This window comes from Thunnus albacares, chromosome 10 (assembly GCF_914725855.1).
Source record: "Thunnus albacares chromosome 10, fThuAlb1.1, whole genome shotgun sequence".
Lineage (NCBI taxonomy): Eukaryota > Metazoa > Chordata > Actinopteri > Scombriformes > Scombridae > Thunnus > Thunnus albacares.
Genome location: NC_058115.1, coordinates 34,965,744 through 34,987,208, shown reverse-complemented (window position 1 = coordinate 34,987,208; position 21,465 = coordinate 34,965,744). Strand labels below are relative to the sequence as shown.

The 21,465-nt window shown below is 45.4% G+C and overlaps 2 protein-coding genes across 5 annotated transcripts; one reads left to right on the top strand and one right to left on the bottom strand.

The window, feature by feature from the left end:
• Positions 1 to 1,139: 1,139 nt before the first annotated feature.
• rest (RE1-silencing transcription factor) lies at positions 1,140 to 13,774 on the top strand. The gene is made up of 6 exons (XM_044363300.1): positions 1,140 to 1,351; positions 2,934 to 3,242; positions 3,391 to 3,984; positions 4,070 to 4,230; positions 5,506 to 5,589; positions 9,717 to 13,774. Exons 2-6 carry the CDS (start codon positions 2,971 to 2,973, stop codon positions 11,552 to 11,554), a joined length of 2,949 nt encoding a protein of 982 aa, XP_044219235.1. The 5' UTR covers positions 1,140 to 1,351; positions 2,934 to 2,970; the 3' UTR covers positions 11,555 to 13,774.
• Positions 13,775 to 14,349: 575 nt separating this feature from the next.
• noa1 (nitric oxide associated 1) lies at positions 14,350 to 20,752 on the bottom strand. 4 transcript variants are annotated; one of them, XR_006405446.1, is made up of 10 exons: positions 20,479 to 20,752; positions 18,782 to 19,786; positions 18,380 to 18,544; positions 18,188 to 18,301; positions 17,415 to 17,506; positions 17,182 to 17,313; positions 16,582 to 16,698; positions 16,380 to 16,497; positions 14,435 to 14,798; positions 14,350 to 14,387 (listed from the first exon to the last, which is right to left on the bottom strand). XR_006405446.1 is itself a non-coding variant. In XM_044364160.1 (10 exons), the coding sequence occupies exons 1-10, from the start codon at positions 20,675 to 20,677 to the stop codon at positions 14,784 to 14,786; spliced, it is 1,992 nt and encodes a 663-aa protein (XP_044220095.1). In that variant the 5' UTR covers positions 20,678 to 20,752; the 3' UTR covers positions 14,689 to 14,783. The 4 variants fall into 4 exon arrangements, 3 of the variants coding, with proteins under 3 accessions (XP_044220093.1, XP_044220094.1, XP_044220095.1); XM_044364160.1 differs by lacking the exon at positions 14,350 to 14,387 and adding an exon at positions 16,201 to 16,235 and having other exon boundaries at positions 14,689 to 14,798; XM_044364158.1 differs by lacking the exon at positions 14,350 to 14,387 and having other exon boundaries at positions 14,396 to 14,798.
• Between the last annotated feature and the right edge of the window lie 713 nt (positions 20,753 to 21,465).

The following is a 21,465-nucleotide window of genomic DNA, read 5'->3' as shown; positions in this document are numbered from 1 at the left end:
TTAAAGTATTGCAGTAAAACTAAAAGTACATTATATCAAGATTACTGCTGGGAGTCAGACGCTCCTTCAGTTGATCTTTTTGTATTCACTATAATTAGTGAAGCATTCACACTTTTGTTCTTCAAATCTTTGTTTATTATTCTTCTGTATATTTTTTTACAAGCTTTCTTCTTCTGCAAACTTTCAGTGACAGAAATCATTCAAACATTGAAACATTCAGCTCTTGTGTCTCATGTTGAAATGCTGAACATATTAAAACATGATACCAACAGCGCCACCATGTGGTCAGTTATTGCGTGTTTTACATTTTGGTTAATAACTCATGACCCGTGACGCAAATCAAATCAATACTTGTACAATGTGTTCCTTGGATGATCCCGTTTAGCCTGATGTAGGCCCCGCCCATTTCTGCCTAAAATCTTTCCGCCATTTTGGATTTTTTTGGTAAACACATTTTCAGCTTCTGTTGGCAAATATTTCATCTAATCTTCACCAAACTTAGTACAGACCATATTTAGAGGAACCCGAACAAAACTGAAAAGTTTGTGTTTGTTGTCACTTACCGTTTGTCTGTAATTGGTTACCAAACTTTCGAAGGCGTGGCCTGATGCACTTAACAGGTCATAACTCTCCAATACTCAACTGGATTGCAACTAAATTTGGGAACGTTGTACGTACAGTCACACTAAACAAATGTGTAACATTTCATACAGTTCTGTCCACAGGGGGCGCTACTGTAACATTATAACATGATATTTCTGCAGTTCTGTTGACATAGCGCCACCATGTGGTCATTAATATAACACCACCATACTACTTATTAACCGCCGTGTCTCTTTAATGTATGTCATGGTAACCAAACTCTGCAGAGTTGTACAGATGGGGATGTTGAACACGTCTGTAGTATTTTCCGCAGTGCTTTGCAGTTAATTTCAGCTGTCAGCATTCACACAGGAAATGTATTTCTGTTAAATACATTTAATACCAACAGCAGAGTGATGCTGTAAACACTGAACCACATTCAAACACCTTATTGTGTCTTCTCAGTGAATGTTCTCCATCTTACCTACTTTAAAAAATATACTTCAGTAAAAGTACTTTGACTCAACTTGTAGCTCGCAGCCGCCACGACGTGCTGACGTCAGCTTCTGTACGTCGCTGCTGGCTCGCTGTGGAGAACGCGCTGACGTCACAGCTTTGCGTCGCTGCTGGGTCGCTGTGGAGGAATGTGCAGAAACTTCTTCCCCAACACTTTTCTTTCTGCGCTGTTCGTCGAAGACAAAAAAAAAAACACTCAGAAAGAGGAAACAAACAGCAGGAAAGTTTGTTAAAGTTTGGATCGGAGGAGCCGGTGAGTGTCCCCGCCGCTGGGTGAGAGGTGTCCGGGGTGAGAGAGCAGCTGCGGGCCGCTGTTAGGCGGAGCAGAGCGGTGGAAAGTTGTCGGTAGTTTGGAGGAAAATGGAGGCGGCGGGTCGGTGAAGAAGGCGCTGTCCGGGGCTGATCAGCACCACGGCTAACACTCCCACACTCACCGGCACTTTACTCACATCTAACCCGCTGTTAACGAGTCCTTCTCCCGCTGAAAACACCGGGAAACGTCCCCCAACACGTTTAACTCACTTATTTAAACATTTAAATCTGATTGTCGCTGTTTGATTCGACTTGTGCGCTTCCGCAAACTTTCTCTGAAATGGTCGCTGAAAAAAAAAACAACTTTACACCGACTGTTGTCCCGGTTTAACGTCTAGTTTTTTAAAAGTAGTTGAACAGGATTTTCACCAAATATTTCAGCGACAGACTCTGAATCAGTTTAACTGTAAAATGTTTTCAACATGTGGAGCTCGGAGCCGATCAGCCAACTTCACTGTTGGACCTAAATAACACAGATATTCACCACGATGTCGGTGCTGAAGTGTGAAATAACTTTAACGTTTTTAAAGAACTTTTAGCTTGCTGTTAACCAAACTAATATTCAGGTTCATCTGTATTAAAGGTTTAATCGGGTTTTCCAGTAGAGTCGGTGCTCCGGCGCTGGGGGGGGGACAGACCGCCGGGATGTGGTAATCTGGGTGTTTTCCAGACGCACTTCTGGATGTTTTTCTGTGTCGCTGTCGACTGAACTGTGGTGCTGTTTCAAAATGGCCGACAGACACATTTCCAGCCTGTTTCCAGGTTGAACAGCAGAGAGTCACATCTGCAGGGATCCTGACAGCAACATGTGGAAGCTGCAGTGATTAATAAACTACAACTATTCTGATAATCAATTCATTGTTTAGTTATTTTAAAAGGGAAAAAAAACTTCCAGGCTCTTAAACCAGGAAACTGTGATTTGTGTCGTCGCAAATAATGAACACAAAGTCAAGAAATCTGTAAGAAATATTTGCGACACTTTGCAGCAACTTTTCTGCATGAAACGTCCAAAATCAACAGACGCCTGTGATTTGGAGTTGTGGCGTTTGGTGTGATGGTTTGACAGTTAAACGTGGTTATTTCCTGGTTGTTTGGGACTAACAGGCACATTTTTGACTATTTTCTGACATTTTATAGACCAAACAACTAATCGATTAATTAAGAAAATAATCATCAGATCGTTAGTCGCAGCTCTAGATTAGTTTGTGGCAATAAGGACGGTTTCATTCAGAATATGCAGCACAAACTAAAACTACTGAAAGCACAAGTTCACATTTTATCACGTGAGTCTTAAACCAACAGTCATCAGATGAACATTAAAGCTGTAATCAATGTTCATACTGACCATCAGAAGATCCTTCATAACGACCTTATAATGGAAGTTAATCTGAAGCTTGAGTCCAATCCAGTAGATGTTTCAACGTTAGCAGCTCAACAGGAAACACAAAGACTGTCAATGTGTCAGAGATCCACTGATATGACTGCTGATAATCTATAACGACGCCATGTCGTCCCGTCTGCAGCTTTTTGTCCCGCGGAGGTGAAGCGTTGAACGTCGACATGGCCGCTCAGACGGTGTTCCCCGTGGAGATGTTTCCTGTGGGAGTTTCCCTGATGGAGGACGGTCAGACCCTCAGCGACATGCCCAGGAACACGCTGCCCGCCCCTCAGCTGGTGATGCTGGCCAACGTGGCGGCGGCGGAGGGCTGCGGCGGCGGCGGCGGCGGCGGCTGCGGCGACGGCAGCGGCAGCGCGGCGGACGAGAAGGAGATGATGGAGCTGAAGACGGTGGGATGCAACTACTCGGACAGCGAGGACGAGAGCATCATCAGGTCTGGAATCAGTGTGTTATAATGTAAATGTTGCCATGGTTACGTCTTACTATGAGATAAATAAGAGTTAATTAAAGTATTTGAGGACTAGTTTTATGTGACAGACTCAGATTTATCCTGATTAATATCACCTCACCGGTGCGTTCAGGTACAGCTACGACAACCAGAACCACCGAGAGGTGTGCATCATCGAGTACCCCGAGTCTCCGGGCCCGGGCATCGTCGCCGTGGTCGTAGGAAACGACACAGAGGAGGACGAGGAGGATGAGGAAGACGGGGACAAAGCTGAAGACCTGTCGCGGCGCTCTCAGCCCCGCCCCTCAGCCGGCGGCGGCGGTGGCGGCGCGCCTCCGGCGGGCGCCAAACGCAAAGACAGCCCCGCAGCGACGACGGCGGCGGCGGGGGAGGGGGCGAAGAAGAAGAAGCCGTTCCACTGTAAACCCTGTCACTTCCAGGCGCAGAACGAGCAGGAGTTTGTGGAGCACCTGAGCACCCACGCCGTTAGCAAGATGATGGTGGTGAACCGGGTGGAGGGACGCAGCAAGGCCAAGGCCAAGGAGGCGGAGACACCGGAGTCACGGGCGCCATCGGGCGGGGAGGCGGAGAGCGGCGGGGAGGCGGCAGCCGCCGCCGGCGACAGCAAAGGGCTGATCCGCTGTGAACGGTGCGGATACAACACCAACCGCTACGACCATTACATCGCTCACCTGAAGCACCACAGCAAGGAGGGCGAGGACCACAGGTAACACATGACACACCTGTCTACCTGTGACTCTACAGCCTGATCAATACATGTATTGATCCCTGTCTGTCTGTCTGTCTCTCAGGGTGTTCAAGTGCACTCTGTGTCCGTACACCACCGTCAGCCAGTATCACTGGAGGAAACACCTGAGGAACCATTTCCCCAGCAAACTGCACACCTGCAGCCAGTGTTCCTACTTCTCCGACCGCAAGAGCAACTACATCCAACACATCCGCACACACACAGGTAGGACTAACACACACACACACACACACACACACACACACACACACACACACAGGTAGGACTAACACACACACACACACACACACACACACACACACACACACACACAGGTAGGACTAACACACACACACACACACACACACACACACACACACACACACAGGTAGGACTAACACACACACACACACACACACAGGTAGGACTAACACACACACACACACACACACACACACACACACAGGTAGGACTATCACACACACACACACACACACACAGGTAGGACTATCACACACACACACACACACACACACAGGTAGGACTAACACACACACACACACAAGTAGGACTAACACACACACACACACACACACACACACAAGTAGGACTAACACACACACACACACACAGGTAGGACTAACACACACACACAGGTAGGACTAACACACACACACACACACACACACAGGTAGGACTAACACACACACACACACACAGGTAGGACTATCACACACACACACACACACACAGGTAGGACTAACACACACACACACACAAGTAGGACTAACACACACACACACACACACACACACACACACAAGTAGGACTAACACACACACACACACACACAGGTAGGACTAACACACACACACACACAAGTAGGACTAACACACACACACACACACAGGTAGGACTAACACACACACACACACAAGTAGGACTAACACACACACACACACACAGGTAGGACTAACACACACACACACACAAGTAGGACTAACACACACACACACACACACACACACAAGTAGGACTAACACACACACACACACACAGGTAGGACTATCACACACACACACACACACACACAGGTAGGACTATCACACACACACACACACAGGTAGGACTATCACACACACACACACACACACAGGTAGGACTAACACACACACACACACACACACACACACACACACACAAGTAGGACTAACACACACACACACACACACACACACACACACACAGGTAGGACTAACACACACACACACACACAGGTAGGACTAACACACACACACACACACACACACAGGTAGGACTAACACACACACACACACACAGGTAGGACTAACACACACACACACACACACACACAGGTAGGACTAACACACACACACACACACACACACAGGTAGGACTAACACACACACACACACACAGGTAGGACTAACACACACACACACACACAGGTAGGACTAACTGCTGTTGTGTGTTGTACAGGTGTGCGTCCGTTCCAGTGTCCGTACTGCGACTACTCCAGTTCCCAGAAGACTCACCTGACCAGACACATGAGGACTCACTCCGGTCAGTCCATCACACTCCAACATCTGTAACATCTGCTTTAAACACAGGACGAGTTACAGAGCAGCAGATATAACGCAGTGATCATTAGGAAACATTCAGGACGTCTTCCTGTAGGTTCACTGGTGTGTAATGACAGCAGGTCACCAGGTGTGAACGTCAGACACCAAACCAAACCGTGTTTGTGGTCGAGACGCTCTGAGCTCGATGAAACGCTGTCTCTGTTTACGTGATGAGCGATCGATCGAAACCACAAACGTGTGATTGGTTTCTTTCTAAACAAAAGAACTTCAGTTTTAATACCAGTGATGTTTTAAATTGGTGAATTCACACAATGACTTGTTTAAAGTACCAGTGTGTAGGATTTAGTGCCCCCCCCCCCACAAACACTTGCATCATGGCGGCTCTGTGGAGGAGGACCTGTTCCCTCTGTACATATAAAGACTCGTTCTAATGTAATGAAAACAACGATTCTTATTTTCAGGTGATTAAACACTAATTAAAATATTCTGATGAATATTATCTTCTATTTCTGCCAAGTCTGCTCCGCTAGACGCTACTGACTTCTACACACTGGTCCTTTAAGGGTCTGGTACTGGAAACACTGGGTTCAGGACTTGGGACTAGGGAATAGTATTATATTAGAAGAAATGGTAGTACTACTAGTAATAGTAGTAGTATAGCAGTAGTATAGTAGTAGTATAGTAGTAATATAGTAGTACTAGTAGTATTCTCACCTGAGACCTGTGGTGGTTGATGATTGATGCTTGTGTGTTTTCTTGTCACCATGTTTGTGTTTGTGCTCTCACTGAAGCAGCCGTGTGGGATTAACCTGGTAAAGTGATTTACTGCAGAACTACGTGCTGTGACTTCCTGTGTTGTGCTGTGTACCTGTCTCAGGTGTCCACACGGACACAGAGAGTCTGAAACACACCTGCACATCTGGATTAAACCCATCAGTCTGAAACACACCTGCACATCTAGATTAAACCCATCAGACTAAAAACACACCTGCACATCTGGATTAAACCCATCAGACTAAAAACACACCTGCACATCTGGATTAAACCCATCAGACCAAAATCACACCTGCACATCTGGATTAAACCCATCAGACCAAAATCACACCTGCACATCTAGATTAAACCCATCAGACTAAAAACACACCTGCACATCTGGATTAAACCCATCAGACTAAAAACACACCTGCACATCTGGATTAAACCCATCAGACTAAAAACACACCTGCACATCTGGATTAAACCCATCAGACTAAAAACACACCTGCACATCTAGATTAAACCCATCAGACTAAAAACACACCTGCACATCTGGATTAAACCCATCAGACTAAAAACACACCTGCACATCTGGATTAAACCCATCAGACCAAAAACACACCTGCACATCTGGATTAAACCCATCAGACTAAAAACACACCTGCACATCTAGATTAAACCCATCAGACTAAAAACACACCTGCACATCTGGATTAAACCCATCAGTCTGAAAACACACCTGCACATCTAGATTAAACCCATCAGACTAAAAACACACCTGCACATCTGGATTAAACCCATCAGTCTGAAAACACACCTGCACATCTGGATTAAACCCATCAGTCTGAAAACACACCTGCACATCTGGATTAAACCCATCAGTCTGAAACACACCTGCACATCTGGATTAAACCCATCAGACCAAAATCACACCTGCACATCTAGATTAAACCCATCAGTCTGAAACACACCTGCACATCTGGATTAAACCCATCAGACTAAAAACACACCTGCACATCTGGATTAAACCCATCAGACCAAAATCACACCTGCACATCTGGATTAAACCCATCAGACCAAAATCACACCTGCACATCTAGATTAAACCCATCAGACTAAAAACACACCTGCACATCTGGATTAAACCCATCAGACTAAAAACACACCTGCACATCTGGATTAAACCCATCAGACTAAAAACACACCTGCACATCTGGATTAAACCCATCAGACTAAAAACACACCTGCACATCTGGATTAAACCCATCAGACTAAAAACACACCTGCACATCTGGATTAAACCCATCAGACTAAAAACACACCTGCACATCTGGATTAAACCCATCAGACCAAAAACACACCTGCACATCTGGATTAAACCCATCAGACTAAAAACACACCTGCACATCTAGATTAAACCCATCAGACTAAAAACACACCTGCACATCTGGATTAAACCCATCAGTCTGAAAACACACCTGCACATCTAGATTAAACCCATCAGACTAAAAACACACCTGCACATCTGGATTAAACCCATCAGTCTGAAAACACACCTGCACATCTGGATTAAACCCATCAGTCTGAAAACACACCTGCACATCTGGATTAAACCCATCAGTCTGAAACACACCTGCACATCTGGATTAAACCCATCAGTCTGAAACACACCTGCACATCTGGATTAAACCCATCAGTCTGAAAACACACCTGCACATCTGGATTAAACCCATCAGTCTGAAAACACACCTGCACATCTGGATTAAACCCATCAGTCTGCAAACACACCTGCACATCTAGATTAAACCCATCAGTCTGCAAACACACCTGCACATCTGGATTAAACCCATTAGTCTGAAAACACACCTGCACATCTAGATTAAACCCATCAGTCTGAAACACACCTGCACATCTGGATTAAACCCATCAGTCTGAAAACACACCTGCACATCTAGATTAAACCCATCAGACCAAAATCACACCTGCACATCTGGATTAAACCCATCAGACCAAAAACACACCTGCACATCTGGATTAAACCCATCAGACCAAAAACACACCTGCACATCTGGATTAAACCCATCAGACCAAAAACACACCTGCACATCTAGATTAAACCCATCAGTCTGAAAACACACCTGCACATCTGGATTAAACCATCAGACAGTGTGAGTTCAGACTCCTCTGCTCCGTGTGGACACTACCTGAATCTACCTGCATGATGTCCTGGTTCAGGTGTTTCAGGGCTGATGTATGTTCTGACTCTACATGTATGTAAACTAAACGAGAACACGCTTTACACACGTTCTACCAGAACACTCTCATGTCTTTGCTACAAAGTTGTTACAGCAACATAAAAACTCAAATGTTGTAAATAATGTAAAGATTAATAGAATAATTAAATTATAACTATAAACAAACTGAATACATGTTAATTAAGAGCAGCAGGGTCATCAGGGATAACATTTTGTATCACAGCAGTTAATATTTTGATATATATGTATGTGATTAAATTATTATTATAATTATTATTTTCATTATTGATTAATCTGTTGAATATTTTCCCAATTAATCGATTAGTTGTTTGATCCATAAAATGTCTGAAAATGGTTAAAATGACAAGATGACGTCATCAAACGTCTCAAAGATATTCAGTTTACTGTCATAGACACCAGAAAATATTCACATTTCAAAACCATCAATCGATTATCAAAATAGTTAATAGCTGATTAATTACTTAACTAATCGATGTATTGACTAATCGTTGCAGCTCTAGATATGATCATTTCATGGAAAGTCATGTTGGACACCTGACAAATCAATATAGTTCATCAGAATGAAAATAAACCTAAAATATCCATTTAATGTCTAATATTACCATTAATCACACTGATTGATCGGATACCAGGGCTGCTGCTAACGAGTATTATTTTCATTTGTAATTAGTCTGCCTGTTATTTTCCTGATTAATCTTAAAAATTATTTGATGACTAAAATGATTATTTGATCGTCATAATAATAATAAATTGTTGTTCTGTTGATTCACTAATTGATTAATTAACTGCAGCTCTAATTAATAAAGTGAATATCGAGAGGCAGGTGTTGCAATCTAAATTCATATTAATGTCATATTCATATCATCTCATGGTGCATATTGTTGTATCGCCCAACTTTAAGTCAAACATACATAAACAGCCTGTAATTATGATTGTTGTTATTAACATGCTGATCACATGTGGTGAGTCACATGACTCAGTCAGACTCACCTGCTGCATGAACTCCTGCTGTCCTACCTGCTCACTGCCGCACCTCCACTGCAGCAGCGTGACCTCTTTACCTTTCTGTGTGCAGGTGAGCGACCCTTCAAGTGTGAGAGCTGTAACTACCTGGCAGCCAATCAGCATGAGGTGACCCGCCACGCCCGGCAGGTGCACAACGGGCCCAAACCTCTGGCCTGCCCGTACTGCGAGTACAAGACCGCCGACCGCAGCAACTTCAAGAAGCACGTCGAGCTGCACCTGAACCCTCGCCAGTTCCTCTGCCCGCTCTGCAAGTACGCCGCCTCCAAGAAATGCAACCTGCAGTACCACATCAAGTCCAGGCACTCCGGCTGCAAGGTCCCCGTGGACGTCTCCAAGGTCAAACTGCGCGTCAAGAAACCCGGCGCCGATGACACCTCCAGAGCCAGCAAGTTTGAAAATTCATCCAGCGTCGAGGAGGACTTCGACGTGGACGAAGACGAGGAACTGGATCCCATCGATAAACAATCGAGTCCCATCAATCTGTCGATCAAGAAGAGCAGCAAGCCCAGCGTCGCCCAACCGGTGCAGAGCGAAACACCTGACAAGGTTCAGAAGAAAGCTAACGAGAAAGCTAGCTCTGAGAAAGACAAACTACCAAAGACCAAGGACAAGATGGAGCCGGAGAAAAAGGTCTCAACGAGGCAAAAGAAGATGGAGAAGATCAACGAGAATCCTGTAGAGAGCACAGGAACTCAGACGGAGGCCGTACCGGCTGCTGCGAACGCTGACAGCAAAGTGAAGAGACGAGTCAAGAAGCCGCCGGTGGAGAAAACTGCTGTCCAAGACCAGGCAGAAGTAACTGAACCTGAAAAAGACCAGAAGGAGACGGAGAAGTCAGACCAACAGAGAGCTGTGGAAGAAAGAGCCGTGAGGCACAAAGTGGAGAAAGAGGAAGAAAAGAGGCCTGAGAAGGAGAAAGAACAGCTGAAGACTGAGAGCAGCGGAAAGGACAACAAAAGCCTCAACAAGCCGAGGAAGTCTGGATCAAAGAAGTCAGAGAAAAGTGCCGAAAGTGCCGAAGCAGCTCCGCAGAAACCAGACAGTCCTGAGAAAAAGGAAAAGTCGGTCAAAGAAAAGGCAGCAAAGAGGAAAGCAGTGGAGGCTTTAGATCTTTCCAAAAAGTCCTCGTCTGAGACGCCCACCAAGACCAGGCGGCTGAAAGCCACAACTACCGAGAAGCTGCAGTCGAAATCTGCGTCAGAGGACGTTAACAAGACAAATGATGCCACTCCGACACAACACAAGTCCACCACCACAAAGCAGAAGAAGACCAGGAACTCCAACCAGAAAGCCACAGGACTCCAACAAACGGCTAAAGACAAGACGTCCCCCGTTAACATTCAAACATCCGCTCAGCTGCACGACCCAACGCCCGACCCCCCGCAGGACGCCGCTCCCATGGAAGAAACGCCTCCATCGGCGTCGGAGAAGACTCTGGACAAACCCTCAGAGAAGATGGAAGTTTCTCCCGCCGGCAGCTCAGCCGAGGACACGCCCGCTCCCGCTGAGGGCCGCCCCGCCCCCACCTTCGCTAAACCCACATCACCGCCCTCTCTGCTGCTTCCGAGCCAACGCAGCAAACCCGCCGACCCAGAGGACGACGAGGGCATCCACAGCAGCCACGAAGGAGGAAGCGACATCAGTGACAGTGCCTCTGAGGGCAGCGACGACTCCGGCCTCAACGGTAACGGCGGCGCCGGGTCGGGGAAGATGGCGAACGACCCCGAAACGCCCACGGACGAAATTCCAACGCCGACTGAGCTCAAGAGTCACATGTGCATCTTCTGCGACCGCACGTTCCCTTTGGAGGTGGAGTACCGCCGCCACCTGAACCGCCACCTCGTCAACGTCTACTACATGGACAACACCGCTAAGGGACAGAAATGAGGATCCGTATCCATGGCAACGCACTCCGTATGAACTTCTTGTTTGAAGCTTTTTTTTCCCCTTGAAGCAGAAACTTTAAATTCAGGCTCTCGGCGCTGAAAACGAGCCGAGACGTCGGGAAGAAAACCAGAGAATGATCAGCTGTCTGAACGTCGGTTCTTCAGTATAAAAGTTTGATTCTGTATCTTCTGAACACGGTTACATCGACTCACTGTATGTCTCATCATTAGAGGTCCAAACACCCCCTTCATGAAATATATGAAACCCACTCTTACAAACTCGCCTCTGGTTGTCGACTCGGAGAGACCAAACATTTGTTTAAAGTCAGCTACAGATTTTATTGTACTTTGTTTTCAGCTGCGTGATTTTAGATCTTTGTTTGCACACTTACTGTTGGAAAAACATTTAATCTCACCAACAGACTCTCAAAACGTCACCAAACCTGTTACGTCTGTCCGTATAAATCCGGTGCTAATCCAACCAGGGCTGGCGCTGCAACAGATTCAGTCCGTCACACGTTACATGGTGACAGTTTTGGTATCAGCTCACCAACATGTTCATGTGTCACCAGATCTAACATTGTTGTACCAAATTTGGTGAAACTGTGATAAAGCTTCAGCTGTAGTTTTAAATGAGATCTATAAGACATCAGTTTGCTACCAGTGTGATGCTGGACGTTGAGAACCGGCTTCAGGTCGCAGCACCTTTTGGTTCCCAGAACACCTGCACCTGGTTGAACCTGCTGCCGGGAACGAGTCGCCTCCCAAAGGACTCGTTATGCGAGTCTGTTGCTTTGCATACGTGTGAACATGCAGACGTGTAGCTGCATGTTTATCATTTGCAGCAGCAGCTTCATTAGTTTCGAAGGGACGTTTTCTGGAACCGCAGCAGAACATTGTGGTTGAAACGCTGCGTCCGTGATGACTTCCTGTCTGTTTAACTGCATCATCACATTACAGTCGGGTTTCTACTCGGGATTCATTCAACATTTCACTTTGTAAGATATTAAATGTCGGTTGAGTTTGTCCAAATATTATTTTCTATAAGTTGTTTTGCCATTTTTAAAAACTTCAGTGCCTTTGACAATCAATTTTCTGTACAGAAATACTTTTTTTTTTTAGCTCTTTTTGTCCCGTTTCTCTTTTTACGACGTGCAACAAGTTATTCTGATGTTTTTTGTTTCGGACGGTTAAACTCTGCAGTTTGTCTCTGAAAGATATTTTCTCTACAGTCCAAAGAGACGACGCGTTTTACTTTCTGTACACTTGTGAATATCTGTTAACTGTCACATAACACACGTAACAAACCTGCTTCCTGAGTTGTGATTGGTCGAGCAGGATTACAGGTTAATGTAGAAACGTCACAACATATCTTCATAGTTCAGGACGGTTTATTCTTCATTTATAAATCTGCATTAGTCTCATTTTGGTGGCCTGTGATGAATAAAAAATGAAACTAACATCATCAGTTTGAGTCTAAACTTGCTGTAAAATCTGAATAATCAGCAGCTTGTTTCCTTCGAGTAATTCTGTGCAATATTCCTTTTTTTTAGTTGAGAAGCCAAAGTGAACGAGAGTCTCGTGTTTGTGTTTTTTTTTTTCTTTTTGCTGTATAGAAACTTTAATATCCTTCACTTCTGATCTGAGGACAGTTATCAGCAGGAAATAAAGAGCCAGACAGACGACGGCCGAGTGTTTCCTCCTGTTTGTTCTGGTGTCACTGTGATCAACCTGCTTCTACTAAAAACACAAAGTAAACGTTAACAGGACGACGCTGGTGTGTGTTTGATCTTTTCATTTACTATAAAATTCCCCTGAAGAGACAAAATCATATCTGATGAAGATGAAGATGCCACAGAGATCCGGCACAACTTTGTACATTTTTAAATAAAGTTGTTCAGAGTGACGAGTTTAATGACTAAACTGAACTTTTTCATCCTTCATGTTTCCTCCGAATAGAGAAAATGAACCTTCAGCTGTGATGAATTCATCAGTTTCACTGCAGGATATAAAACAGTCTGAAGATAAAATCACATCATCTTTGTCCTTTAAGGTTTCCTGTAACTCACTTCATTGATCATCAGATTAGATTTCAATGAGTATAAACGTCATGTGTTCACTGTATGTTCAGACATATAAACTAACAGCAGCTGTGATTCCATCTACAGGAGGCAAATTTAACCTGTATGATACTTTTTTAAATAAAAGATTTTCAAGCTGATTCGTTTCTGTTTGTCTTTAAAGAAACATTGAACATAGAAAACATATTAAATATTATATATACATACTGTAACTCTCATAGAAAGACATTATGAACGACTGAATCAGTTTCAGTGAAGCTGCATCATAAACATTCATCAAATATTTACAGCAAACAGCCCGAGTCTCTTCCTGTTTCACATCCACGACAGGAAACACACGATGATGATGATGATGATGATAATGATGATGATGATGGTCACTTTGTTCCACTGCAGCAGTGAGATCCTTTATTTTGTTTTATCTCTTTTTATCTTTGTTGGGATGTGATGTCATATCTGCTCAACCAATGAGGATCAACATTACTGCTGCCAACCTCTCAGAGCACCTGGACACACACACACACACACACACACACACACACACACACACACACACACACACTCACACACACACTCACACACACACTCACTCACTCACTCACACTCACTCATACCCACTCACTCACACACACTCACAAACACACATACACACACACACTCACAAACACACTCACTCACTCACTCACTCACACACACTCACTCACTCACTCACTCACTCACTCACACACACACAAACACACACTCACACTCAAACTCTCACACACTCACTCACTCACTCACACTCATTCACACTCATTCACACTCACACACACCAACATCTGTCTGCAGAGAAAATGTTTCAGAATAAATAAACGACTCAGAGACGGGAAGGATCTGAGCGTCCTCTGCAGGATGTCTGAGTTCACATCTTCTTCTTCTTCATCATCTTCTTCTTCTTCTTCTTCACCACCTGCAGCCTCTCGGCTCCGCGGGCCGACAGTCCGCCGTCCAGCAGCCCCGCCGGCTTCACCGCTTTGTAGGCGGCAGATTTTCGGACTCGTTCTCCCTTCAGAGAGACGATGTGAGGAAGCAGCGGCGGCGTCCTCAGACTGAAACCTGCCGCCGCCGGACCGTGAACCCTCAGCAGCAGCTGCTCGCCTTCCACCGCCGTCACAGCCACCCAACCTGCAGACAGACAGACAGTCAGTCAGACAGACAGTCAGTCAGACAGTCAGCTGTCTGCTGTACTGACATTATTAAAACTCATTAACAGTAACTTTTGATCAGTTCAGATTAAACTGATTCACATTAAATTCAGTTTTAAATGTGTTGATTAACATCCAGCTGACGCGTCTCCTCTCTCAGCTCCTCCCAGCGAGGACGGAGGACTTTAATCCACCAATCAGGACAAACAAGTACTGAACAAGTGGTGAACAAGTGGTAAACAAGTAGTAAACACGTAGTAAACAAGTGGTAAACAAGTACTAAACAAGTAGTGAACAAGTGGTAAACAAGTAGTAAACAAGTGGTAAACAAGTACTGAACAAGTGGTAAACAAGTAGTAAACACGTAGTAAACAAGTGGTAAACAAGTACTAAACAAGTAGTGAACAAGTGGTAAACAAGTAGTAAACACGTAGTAAACAAGTGGTAAACAAGTACTAAATAAGTAGTAAACAAGTAGTGAACAAGTGGTAAACAAGTAGTAAACAAGTAGTGAGCAAGTGGTAAACAAGTGGTAAACAAGTAGTAAACAAGTAGTGAACAAGTGGTAAACAAGTACTAAACAAGTAGTAAACAAGTAGTGAACAAGTGGTAAACAAGTACTAAACAAGTAGTGAACAAGTGGTAAACAAGTAGTAAACACGTAGTAAACAAGTGGTAAACAAGTACTAAATAAGTAGTAAACAAGTAGTGAACAAGTGGTAAACAAGTAGTAAACAAGTAGTGAACAAGTGGTAAACAAGTGGTAAACAAGTAGTAAACAAGTAGTAAACAAGTAGTGAACAAGTGGTAAACAAGTACTAAACAAGTAGTGAACAAGTGGTAAACAAGTACTAAACAAGTAGTAAACAAGTAGTGAACAAGTAGTAAACAAGTAGTAAACAAGTAGTGAACAAGTGGTAAACAAGTAGTGAACGAGTAGTGAACAAGTAGTAAACAAGTAGTGAACAAGTACTAAACAAGTGGTAAACAAGTAGTGAACAAGTGGTAAACAAGTAGTGAACAAGTGGTGAACAAGTAGTAAACAAGTACTAAACAAGTGGTAAACAAGTGGTAAACACGTAGTAAACAAGTGGTAAACAAGTGGTGAACAAGTGGTAAACAAGTAGTAAACAAGTACTAAACAAGTGGTAAACAAGTAGTAAACAAGTAGTGAACAAGTGGTAAACAAGTAGTAAACAAGTACTAAACAAGTGGTAAACAAGTAGTAAACAAGTAGTGAACAAGTGGTGAACAAGTAGTAAACAAGTACTAAACAAGTGGTAAACAAGTGGTAAACAAGTAGTAAACACGTAGTGAACAAGTAGTGAACAAGTGGTAAACAAGTAGTCCAGTAGAAGTAAAGTATTGATCAACATAACTACCTGAGTGTAACAGTAAAGCAGGACTGGAGTCGTACCTTCATGAGTAGAAACATCAGACTGAACATCTGTTCGTCTTCAGGTACAGATGTGATATTAATGTCATACAGATGTGTTTTACCTTTGTGACGCGTGAACAGAATTAATTTATTTATATATAAATGATATCAAAGTGTTTTTACCTGCAGACGACAGTTTGATGTCAGCCGCCGCCTCCAGGTAACCTCGACCCTCCAGCCTGAACTCCTGAGGAACCAACGCCGGAAACTCCTTCATCCGCTCCGACCCTCCCTGCGGCACCTGAACGCACCACGACAGTAACAGCGTGTCAGCAACACGTTCAAACAGCTGATGGAGTCATGTGACCGTAGAGCGCCGTCTCACCCCCAGCAGGACGTGTCCGGCGTGTTTCTCATAAACGCCGGCGGCTTTTTCCAGACTGGTGACGTGAACCGGAACCCGACCTGAGGCCACAACCGAGAACCAGCAGGACTTCTCCCCCTGAGACATGATCAATAACAGATTATCAATAACTGCCGATCAATAACAGCCGATCAGTAACAGATTATCAATAACTGCCAATCAATAACAGCCAATCAGTAATAGCCGATCAATAATAGATCACCAATAACAGCCAATCAATAACAGCCGATCAGTAACAGATCATCAATAACAGCCAATAAGTAACAGATTATCAATAACTGCCAATCAATAACAGCCGATCAGTAACAGCCGATCAATGACAGATCACCAATAACATCTGATAATCCATCAATAAACCCTGATTAACAGAAAGAGAATTTATGCCACAGCTGTTGTATTGGATTGATTGTATTGATCAGGTGTATTGGATTGATTATATTGATTATATTGATCAGCTGTTGTATTGGATTGATTATATTGATCTGTGTATTGGATTGATTATATTGATTATATCGATCGGGTGTATTGGATTGATTATATTGATTATATTGATCGGGTGACCTGCAGGAAGTCGATCCGGGCCACAGCTCCCACCAACAGACTGGTTCCAGGCTTCAACACAAACGTTCGCGGGACGACGGCCTGAGAGGGAACCACTGACCTCACTTCCTGTTCGTTCAGCAGGCTGAGGAGCTGAGAGACAGAGAGAGATGATGAAGATGGTGAAGATGATGATGATGGTGAAGGTGATGAAGATGGTGAAGGTGATGAAGGTGATGTACTGTGCGTCTCACATCGTGCTCCTTCATGATCCCCGGCGTGTCGAACAGCCAGTGAGCATCTTTCAGCTCGTTGTAGGTGAACTCGTCAGGTGACCTGCTGGGAGCTGGCGACACATAAAGGTCAAAGGTCACACAAAGGTCAGAATCAGCAGAGTGAGCAACTAACGATTATTCTATTGATTGATTATCGGGACAAACAGCGCCAGCTCCGCGTCCCCACACTGACCAGTAGGGGCGGGACCCTCAGCCGGCCGGCGCGGGAGACGCGTGGTTGAGCTCTAACCTCGGCGGTCTCTACTATTCAGAACACACATTCCCCTTCCATCTCCACGGTCTACACGCCACGTTGGCGGGTGTTTGCGGACTGGTGCGAGGTCAGGGACCTGCAGGCACGATTACGGCGGACTGCTTCATGGCCGGGACGACCATCAGACAGGCGGTGAAGTAGCGGTTACCTGGATGTAACTCCAGTTCTATGAGTACGTGTGGAGGCCTCTGACCAGTAAGCCCAGCTGGTCCCAGTTGTTTGTGGCTGAGTTTCAATGGGAGACAAGCAGCGCTGGGGTTGCTAGGCGGTTGCTACGTCCTGATTGGGTGATGAGTGCAAAGATCCTTCTCAGGTGCGGAGGCGGACAAATAGAGAAGCGAAGGGCTCCGCTAGTACTCATAGAACTGAGTTCCATCCAGGTGACTATTTCTCTTCACAGATTCACACCTGTATCATCATGACTGATATGATGTCACACACCCATCATCCAATCAGATGTGTCTGTCAGTTTTCTCACCTGCCGCTGTCATCTCTCCGTCTTCGTTCTCTCCAAAAGCCAAACTGTCAGCGTCGAACTCGATCTCGTCCCGTCTGGATCCGGCTTCAGTCCGGAAGGTTCTGCCCACACGACCTGAACACACACAGGTGAGGTTTGGATCACTTGATCAAACAGGAAGTGACCCCCCCCCCCCCCCTCCCCGTGTCTCACCCACTAAGTATCCCTGCCGGCTGAAGTGCTGCAGCCTCTTCAGCTCTTCAGGCGGCAGCTCGCTCTCAGTCTGTCGCGACGCTTCGTTCAGACGCTCCTGCCGCCGGAACATCCGGTACGGCGTCGGATTGATGATCGGAAACTTCAGCAGGTTGAGAGTCGTCCCTGAACGCATCACGACAGGAAACAACAAACACACAACAAAGAGTCAGTTTGAGGTAATTATGTAACCCAAACAAAATGAACCAGGTAAATGATTAACGAACTTCACTGTTGAAGCTGAATTCAGAGGCGGAGCCTGCAGATTCATGAGACATTTCCCATCATGCTCTGCTTTGTCTGTCTGACAGTAAACAAACAAACACTAAAGTGACAGAGAGCTGAGTGTAGTTTGGCGCTCACCAGGCCACGGGGATATGGTGGCTTTATGGATGACATCAGAGGCTTTGGACTTGCAGTAGTCGGACTCGAGCAGCGTGTTGAAGAGCGTCGACTTCCCCGCGTTGGCGCTTCCCACCAGGTACACGTCACCTTTGTACTTCCAGGACCGCTGCAGGCTGGAGATCAGACCCTCGATGCCGTACCCGGTCTTAGCGCTGATCAGGTGCACGTCAGTCACCTGATCACCGAACCCGGCGTCCTGGCAGTACCGAGACAGCTGGCGTTTGATCCGCTGCAGGTAGTTGGGCGAGTCTGCGGGCAGGAGGTCGATCTTGTTGCCGAGGACGACCACGTGTTTGTTGGCGCCCACCAGCTCCGGCAGGTCGGGGACGATGGAGTCGGGGACGTCCAGCAGGTCGACGATGAGCAGCACCAGAGCCTTCAGGGGCCGGATCTGCCGCACCACGGCCCGGTACTCGTCCTTGGACAGCTGCAGGTTCAAGGCCTTGTGGTGGTGAGTCAGCAGGTAGCAGCGCTGGCAGGTGGCGCCGCCCAAACGCTCCTCCTGCAGCAGCACCTTGTACTTCTCGCTGGGCAGGTATCCGGGGACGGTAGCGGTGGTGCAGTGTAGGACGGCGCCGCAGCCCGAGCAGCAGGTGTCGCTCACCGGTTGGTCCACGTCCGGAGTCCCGAAGATCTTGTGCTCACCTGTCTTCACCTTCCTCTTCCTCTGGGAGGCCACCATGCTCGGGTCCAGCGGGAAGTCCACGTCATCAAACTGAATGAGAGAGTCAGGCTCCGCCTCCTGCGGGTGCACGCCCTTCAACACCTGCAGCTGACGCTCCAGAGACCTGAGCTGCTTCACCGGAGAGATCTGCTGCTGATCAGAGATCCGCTGCTGCTCAGAGATCCGCTGCTGATCAGAGATCCGCTGCTGATCAGAGATCCGCTGCTGATCAGAGATCCGCTGCTGATCAGAGATCTGGTGGAGGACGAGGTCTTTCTCCTCCTGACGCGGATCGTCTTCTGGATCAGGTGAGACAGAGGAAGAACAGAGAACAGGTAAATGTGTTGTGACAGCTTTGTGACTCAGTTTGTGATGTTTTGTCTCTTTCTGCAATAAAATGTCAAAGTAAAATAATGTGATTTATTTAAACTGCTGCCAGTGAAGAGTCGTACGTAACGACTTCCTGCAGATCACACAAACAACTATATTTCAGCTGAACATGAGAACCATGAGGACTCAAGGTTCCATTTATAACCTTTATTAAATAAACTTTCAGCTCAACATCAGCAGCAAATAAAATCATCAATAATGTTATTAAAATAAATCTAGTTTGATGTTGATGTTTGAGGCAGATTATGTCTCTGACTCACTGAATCAAACCTCATCTGGGAACATTTGGGAACATTTGGGAACATTTGGGAATAGTTTTGCTCGTCTTTGGCATCGTGTTTGTTGGCAGGTGAGAATTGTTCATCTTCCACCTGAATGACGTCAGTTACCGTCACACCAACCGCCACGATTGGTCCAAACCACAAGCAGCTGCTGGTTTGAACATTTCATGAGGAAAAGTTGTGGAAACTGAGATCACAGAATTTACTGGAGAGAAAGTCTGAAGCTTTTTTTTTTATGACCGTATTCAGTGTTTCATGTTGTCATTATGAAGCTCTTTGTAATCTCTGTGTGTGAGCAGCCCACCTGTCCTCTGACTCACCTGTACAGTCCAGGAACACGAACTGTTCCTCCAGGTTCGGGTCCACCGTGCAGCTTCGGGCGGCTCCTCCTCCGGCGGGTCTGCTGCAGAGCTGGCGGGCGGGAACCCGGCGTGACCCCGCCGCGGGGAGCCGGCGGGCAGGGAAACAAACGCTCCTCCAGCCCGCGCTGCGGAGCGACACCTGCAGCAGCTTCCACATGTTCACCTCACCTTGGAGCTCAACACGCACGAGACTCCCGCAACATCTGACTTCCTCTGCGGAAGTGACGTAAAACGCGTCAGTTTATGTTCCGTTAAAAAAATAAAAAATAAAATTTAAACTTCACATTAAAATCAAACACGTCGCACGCGGACATTTACAGGATCAATAGGCTATAATAATAATAATAAAAACACGTGATTCATTCATGAAAATGAGACTTTTTAAACATCATGACGTCACAACTTCCTACAGTTTGAGAGGAGCAAACAGACAGGAGGTCTCACTCTGTAGAAACTTCCTGAACCAGAATCAGAAACAATGTTCTGATGTTTCTCAGAAAACAAACATTAAAGTAAAAGAAGAAGATGTTTGAATGCACCTGTCTATATATAGTATCATAACCATTGCAATTATATTATTATGAACATACTGGTGTATTCTGTGTGCTTTTCTTTTATTCAGTATTCATCTAACTTTATGTCCATTTGTGTTGATATTCACGTGAATCACTCATATCTGTGTTTATATATTTTAATGTTTTATTATTTCCTTAAAAACACAAAAACACACCTGAAGAAAAAAAACAACACATTAAAACGAGCCGGTCGTCTGTGAGATAAAAGTTCTCTTTTAAATGTTCTTTGCCAATAAAGTTGATTCAGATTTCATGGCTGTACCAGATCGGTTGCTATGGTAACACAGCAGACATTTGGAGTTGGCTTTCTCCGCGTGGAGTGAGAGCTCTCGGCTACAGAGGATCTCTGGCTGACAGATAACTTCCTCTC

Coding starts and splice junctions, on each gene's coding strand:
- rest (XM_044363300.1), top strand. CDS start 2,971: ATGGCCGCTCAGACGGTGTTCCCCGTGGAGATGTTTCCTGTGGGAGTT. Junction 3,243..3,390: donor GAGGACGAGAGCATCATCAG/GTCTGGAATCAG, acceptor CGGTGCGTTCAG/GTACAGCTACGACAACCAGA. Junction 4,231..5,505: donor ACACATCCGCACACACACAG/GTAGGACTAACA, acceptor TGTGTTGTACAG/GTGTGCGTCCGTTCCAGTGT.
- noa1 (XM_044364158.1), bottom strand. CDS start 20,677: ATGTGGAAGCTGCTGCAGGTGTCGCTCCGCAGCGCGGGCTGGAGGAGC. Junction 18,545..18,781: donor CACCATATCCCCGTGGCCTG/GTGAGCGCCAAA, acceptor TGATGCGTTCAG/GGACGACTCTCAACCTGCTG. Junction 16,498..16,581: donor CCGGACACGTCCTGCTGGGG/GTGAGACGGCGC, acceptor TGGTGCGTTCAG/GTGCCGCAGGGAGGGTCGGA.